The following is a 6,657-nucleotide window of genomic DNA, read 5'->3' on the forward strand; positions in this document are numbered from 1 at the left end:
CCGTGTTGTCATTTGGAAAGAAAGGATGGTTCCAGGATTGCATCATCTGGTGGTCTGGTGGAATGGGTGGGGGTGCTGGTAAAGGGTCCAGGGTTCTGAGATGGATGGGTGGGGAAAATGGTCCTGAACTCTCTGCATCTTCCCACCCCTATGTCATTCTAACCTGAGATAGAAGCTAGAACTTCAGGGGCATACCTGACAAAGAACCATCTGGCCTCAAGTTACTGATTCTAGTGACCATGTGTTCACTACTTTTCTGGCAGACCTGTCATTGCTTGTCTCTTCCTACTGGCTTTGGTAGAGTGGTTCTCAAGGGAGGGCTTCCTGGTGTAGGTAAATCATGATGCTTGAAGGACAGGAGCATCACTGGAGCTTTGCCTAGAGTTCTTTTGGGGCAGAGGGGTCTAAGAGAGAAAGAAGGGACTCACATTGGCTGGGTCCATGGGTTGTCCCAGTTTGGCAGGCATTCTTCTCTCTTCTTGGCAACCTGAGGCAGGGGAGGATTGGATTTTCCCATTTTACTGAATAGGAGACAGAGACTCAAGAGTCTAAGTGTCTTGATCAGGGTCACATAGAGCTTGAAGCACAGACTAGGCAGAATTCTGTCATGTCTCAGGAATCTGGGAGAGGATAGCCTAGATGGCTGCCGGACATAAACCTTTTCTCTACTCTGTTATTTCCCTAGGACTAAGGATTCACCAAAGCTAGGTCTCCTCATGGTGCTTCTTAGCATCATCTTTATGAATGGAAATCGGTCCAGTGAGGGTGAGTGGGTAGGCATGCAGCTGAATGGGTGGCCACAGTTGGAAGTCCACATGCTCATTTTCTGTCCCTGTCTCCTCTTGCCTCCTCTTGCAGCTGTCATCTGGGAGGTGCTGCGCAAGCTGGGGCTGCACCCTGGGTATGATTGGGCTCTCTCAGTGCTTGCTGTCCGTGTTGTCATTTGGAAAGAAAGGATGGTTCCAGGATTGCATCATCTGGTGGTCTGGTGGAATGGGTGGGGGTGCTGGTAAAGGGTCCAGGGTTCTGAGATGGATGGGTGGGGAAAATGGTCCTGAACTCTCTGCATCTTCCCACCCCTATGTCATTCTAACCTGAGATAGAAGCTAGAACTTCAGGGGCATACCTGACAAAGAACCATCTGGCCTCAAGTTACTGATTCTAGTGACCATGTGTTCACTACTTTTCTGGCTTCATTGGGACTGCTGCATGTTCTAGAGAGGTCTCTTCCATGTTCAGAAATGTCTCTTCCCTCATCTGGGAAGTTTTAATCTCTGTTTATGGGTTATTTTTCCCATTGTCAGGGTAAGGCACTCGCTCTTTGGGGAAGTAAGGAAGCTCATCACAGACAAATTTGTGAAGCAGAAGTAAGTGGTGTTTGGGGGCTTTGTCTGACCCTGAAGTGTTCTGAGTGTGCTGGTCTGGTTCAGAAAGTACTCAGTCAGCCCTTTTATTACACTAGCTTTAGAGGTGGAATGGGCATCCTATGCCCTAGAACTGAGTCCTGTCCATAATTCCCATGAGTGACAGTTCCAGGACTGGGCTAGACCAAAGACAAGGCCCTCGCTTTAGGGTGTGCTCAGAGCAGGGTGCCTGAATAATGGCTCCTCTGTTTATAACACACCCAACAGGAACTTGGGTTTACTCCTCACAGGTGGCAAGATACTTTGGCCTTCCTGTGACATCATGCCCTATACATACCTTCTCTGAAGCATCAAGTGACTGCCTTGCATGGGTCCAAAGGGAAATGACAATATTGGAGACCAATACCATGAACTGTGTTTGGGAGTGAGTCTGGGGAAGGAGGGTCTTAGAAATCCTCCTCCAGGAGTTGAGTTTAGTATTTGAAGGAAGTTGTCACCTGGTGCCCAGTGGTTACACAACAGATTTGTTTGGTTAGAAGCAAGTTTCATTTCCTTTCTCCAAGGTACCTGGAGTACAAGAGGGTCCCTAACAGCAAACCACCTGAATATGAGTTCTTCTGGGGCTTGCGCTCCTACCATGAGACTAGCAAGATGAAAGTACTCAAGTTTGCATTCAAGGTAATAGGAGAGCTGCCCTGCCTTGTCATATTAAGGGTACCCTAACTGGGGCAGACTATGTGCAGGGATGGTTAGGTACAGGGCAGTCTGCAGTTAGTATATAAGCATATGGAACTTTGCTGATGTCTGAGATTGCTGTTGAACATAAGGTTTACATTATTTCATTCTTTCATATTAGAAATTTCTAATTAGAAATTAGACTGATTTCTATTAGTCTGCTTGCACTGTCATAACAAAATAATACAAAATGGGTGCCTTAAACAACAGAAAATTATTTTCTCACTGTTCTGGAGGCTGGAAGTCCCAGCAGTGTCAGTTTCTGATGAGGTCTCTCCCTCTGGCTTGCAGATGAATGTCTTCTTGCTGTGTTCTCACAGGGTGGAAAAAGAGCCTCTTACAAAAACAGGAATCTTATTGGACCAGGGCCCCACCGTTATGACCTCATTTAACTCTACTTCTGTAAAGACCCAGTCTCCAAATATAGTCACACTGGGAGCTGGTGCTTTAATATATGAATTTGGGGGGAGGGACACAAACATTCAATCCATAACATACTCTCTTATCATTTCCCCTTTTCTCAGTTAGGTTAAGTGACTTGTCCAAGGTTACCCAGCACCTTAGTTATCAGAGCTGCAATTGGATTTCAGGACTGATAGAGCCCCAGGAAAATAAGAATTAAAAAAAATACTGCTCTTGATTTTATACAGAGCCCATTGTATGTACATAATAGATAATTACAAATGTTATTGTCCTTATATTGATTATCATTCCCATTTCAGGTACGCCAAGGACTGGGCTGCTCAGTGCCAGGAGGCAGTGGAGATGGAAGTCCAAGCTGCAGCTGTGGCCGTGGCTGAGACTGAGGCAAGGGCTGAGGCAAGAGCCCAAATGGGGATTGGAGAGGAAGCTGTGGCTGGGCCCTGGAATTGGGATGACATGGATATCGACTGCCTAACAAGGGAAGAGTTAGGCGATGATGCTCAGTCCTGGAACAGATTTTCATTTGAAATTGAGACCAGAGCCCAAGAAAATGCAGAAGCCAGCACCAACATCGACTTCAGCAGAGGAGTTAGCACCAGGGCTACCTTTAGCGATAGCGCTTGTATTAGCTTCAATGGTGTGCCCAGCCCCAGTGGTGGCTTTGGTGGCAGAGCTGGCACTAGCTTTGGTGGCACACCCAGGACCAGTGCCAGCTTCAGCAGCACAGCCAGCATTTGCTTTAGTGGCATACCCAGCACTAGCACTAGTTTCAGTGGTGCAGCCAGCATTAGCTTCAGTGGTGCAGCGAGCACCAGCTCTAGTTTCAACAGTGAAGCCTGCATTAGCTTTGGTGGCACACCTTGTACCAGTGCTGGCTTTGGTGGTGGGGTCAGCTCCAGTTTCAGCATCCCACTCAGCAGCAGCCCTGGTTTCAGTGGTGGAGCCAGCTCTGGCTTTGGAGGCACACTCAGCACCACTGCTGGTTTCAGTGGTGCACTCATTACCAGTAGCAGCTTTGGCAGTCTACCCAGAACTAGCACAGTCTTTAGTGGGGCACTTAGCACCAGCACTGGATTTGGTGGCACACTGAGCACTAGTGTCTGCTTTGGTGGCTCTCCCAGCTCCGGTGCCAGCTTCGGTGGCACACTTAATACCAGTATCTGCTTTGGCAGCTCTCCTAGCACTACCAATGGTTTTGATGGAGTACTCAGCACCAGTGTCTCCTTTGGTGGTACTTCCAGCACCAGCGCTGACTTTGGTGGCACACTAAGCACCAGTATCTGCTTTGGTGGCTCTCCCAGCACTGGTGCCAGCTTTGGTGGTGCATTCAGCACCAGTGTTGGTTTTGGTGGTGCACTTAACACCAGTGCTGGTTTTAACAGCACTAGTGCTATTAGCACTAGTGCCAGCTTCAGCAGTACACCCAGCACCATCTCTGGCTTTGGCAGTGTGTTCAGCACCAGTGCCGACTTCAGTGGGGCACTTACCACCACTACTGACTTTGGCATTACTCCCAGTACCAACATTGGCTTTGGTGGAGTTCCTAGCACCAGCCTCTGCTTTGGCAGTGTGTCTAACGCCAACCTATGCTTTGGCGGCCCTCCTAGCACTAGCGCCTGCTTTAGTGGTCCTACCACTGCTAGTTTTGGTGATGGATCCAGTACCACTGCTGGTTTCATCTTTGGCAGTGGGTTGAACAGCAGTGCTGGATTTAGTGGTGGACTGAGCACTAGTGCTGGCTTCAGTAGTGGACTAGGGACCAGTGCTATCTTTGGTAGTGGACTGAGCACCAGTGCTGGCTTTGGTGGTGGACTGATCTCAAGCGATGGCTTTGGTGATGGACTGGGCACCAATGCTGGTTTTAGCAGCACACTTGGCACAAGTGCTGGCTTTAGTGGTGGCCTCAGCATCAGTGATGGCTTTGGTGCTGGGTTTAATAACAGCTTCAACGGAGGACCAAGTACCATCATTGGCTTTGGCAGTGGTTCCAACACCAGCACAGGCTTTATTGGCGAACCCTGCACCAGCACCAGCTTCAATGGTGGACCCAGTTCTATCATTGGCTTCAGCAGTGGACCAAGCACAGGTGCTGGCTTCAGCAGTGGACCAAGCAGTGGTGCTGGCTTTGGCGGTGGACCAAGAAATGGTGCTGGCTTTGGTGGTGGAGCCACCAGCCTTGGTGCCTGTAGCTTCTCCTATGGCTAGTGAGGTTTCAGGTAATTACATTTCCACAGCCATGGTCCTTGGGGATGGGTGTAAGATCTGGGAAATTCTATAAGAAATCCCAAAGTGGGAGGTTTGGGTGGGGAGATGAGGACAACAAAGGAAGTATGAGAAAACACTATATTTGGTACTAAAATGTGTTCCTGTTGGTGTTTTGTTTTCAGGTTTATTTCCCAGGTTTACAGATATGGCTAATGAATTGCAGCAGTTCTTCCCAAGGAACCAAGGTACATCCTTGGAATTTTTGCCCACACAGCAATATAAGCAGATATTATCAATCAGCCGAGGGTGACACGCTATGAAAAATCTGCTTGGTGATCCTACTTTGTTGTTTGCTTCTTGTGTGCTGTCATATTTTCATAACAGAGTTACATTAAATTTGCAAGATGAATTGGAGGTTTTTTTCTGTCTTTTAATATGTCTAGGTTGTTGTAGTGACATTTCAGGTTCATAGAAGAACTAGAGGGCTCCTGGGTGGCTCAGTGGGTTTAAGCCTCTGACTTCGGCTCAGGTCATGGTCTCTGGGTCCTGGTATCGAGACCTGCATCGGGCTCTCTGCTCAGCAGGGAGCCTGTTCCCCCCCCCCCCTCTCTGCCTACTTGTGATTTCTCTCTGTCAAATAAATAAATGAAATCTTAAAAAAAAAAAAGAACTAGGGATTACTGTGGCTCTTCAGAGAAGGTGGGCTGCAGCTTTAGGCTAAAATGAAAGTAGGATTTCAGTGGGATAGAGACCTGGAGGAAGCACAGCAGGCAAGGAGATTATAGCTTGAGTAAAGATATAGAGGAGAAGGGAGTTGAGGGAAATTGGAAGGGGAGGTGAACCATGAGAGACTATGGACTCTGAAAAACAATCTGAGGGTTTTGAAGGGGTGGGGGATGGGAGGTTGGGGGAACCAGGTGGTGGGTATTAGAAAGGGCACAGATTGCATGGAGCACTGGGTGTGGTACAAAAACAATGAATACTGTTACACTGAAAAGAAATAATAAAAAATTTTTAAAAAAAAGATATAGAGGGGAAAGGCCTAGGATAGAAGGCAGAAGGGGAGGGTTCTGGAGAGTAAATATACATCCATTTTGAGACATTTGTTTAAGAACAGAGAGAAAGAATGGAACTAGATGTGCACACAGGAACAAGGGAGGGTTTTCTTGAGATAAGAGAGAGAGAGAGAGATGAGATGTTGCAGAGAATGTGGAGGCAAAAGCCAATAAAGGACAGAAGGTAGATATAGAATAGTAAAGAATTTACTGAAGTAGCCCATGCCTGAAAAGGTGGGATGGGATAGAGTGCCAGGGAGTAGAAGGTGACCCTGACTTTGAATAGGATTTAAGGATGGCTGTGGAAGCAGATAAATGGAGCTTTGTTTCAAATAGTAGATCATCCCCCCAAAAGTAATGTGGATTATACAAGATTTGGGTCTTGCTGGTGGCTATGATGGAAGAACAAAGAAACCAAGGCAGTGAGTATATGAATCTGTCTCTTCACCACCAGACTGCAGATACCTAGATGCATGGAGAGTGGCTGAAGAAATGGAACATAGGATTTAAGCTGGCTATTGATGGTAGAACAATGAGGAGGAAGAGAAGTAGTGGATTCTAAGACAATGGAGGAATCAGATGATTATACTCTTGATGCAGTACAAGAACAAACATTATTCATTCAAGAAATACTACACACATGCCCACTATGTGGGAGCCATGCTTCTAGGGATCCTGTAGATGACACAGAGTTGTAAGGACTAGGGACCAGAGGTCAGATAGTGGGATCCTTGTATTTAAGCAGTTGTACTGGGGGCAGGATGTCTAGATGATGCCAAGACCCATGGAGTGGATGGCTGAGGGGGAACTGATCACTGGAGTTGAGGGGGTCAGGGAACTTGGAGGCCAGGTTATTATTTGGATAATTTGTATGA

At 47.3% G+C, this 6,657-nt stretch overlaps 1 protein-coding gene and 1 non-coding gene across 5 annotated transcripts in view; both read left to right on the forward strand.

The window, feature by feature from the left end:
• The window catches only part of TRO (trophinin), a 10,404-nt gene extending 5,410 nt beyond the window's left edge, over positions 1 to 4,994 (forward strand). For 2 of the 4 annotated variants that reach the window (XM_059386082.1, XM_059386079.1), the window contains 4 exons: positions 686 to 765; positions 859 to 901; positions 2,822 to 4,738; positions 4,910 to 4,994. In XM_059386082.1, coding sequence (XP_059242065.1) covers positions 686 to 765; positions 859 to 901; positions 2,822 to 4,727 — 2,029 coding nt within the window. In that variant the 3' untranslated portion in view covers positions 4,728 to 4,738; positions 4,910 to 4,994. Of the gene's footprint in view, positions 1 to 685; positions 766 to 858; positions 902 to 1,927; positions 2,043 to 2,821; positions 4,739 to 4,909 lie in introns of all 4 variants that reach the window. The other 2 variants (XM_059386081.1, XM_059386080.1) reach the window with 2 other exon arrangements.
• Positions 1,571 to 1,699, forward strand: LOC132007972 (small nucleolar RNA SNORA11). The gene has a single exon (XR_009401518.1). It is a non-coding gene; the product is annotated as a small nucleolar RNA SNORA11 (small nucleolar RNA).
• Positions 4,995 to 6,657: the final 1,663 nt, after the last annotated feature.

This window comes from Mustela nigripes, chromosome X (genome assembly GCF_022355385.1).
Source record: "Mustela nigripes isolate SB6536 chromosome X, MUSNIG.SB6536, whole genome shotgun sequence".
Classification (NCBI taxonomy): domain Eukaryota; kingdom Metazoa; phylum Chordata; class Mammalia; order Carnivora; family Mustelidae; genus Mustela; species Mustela nigripes.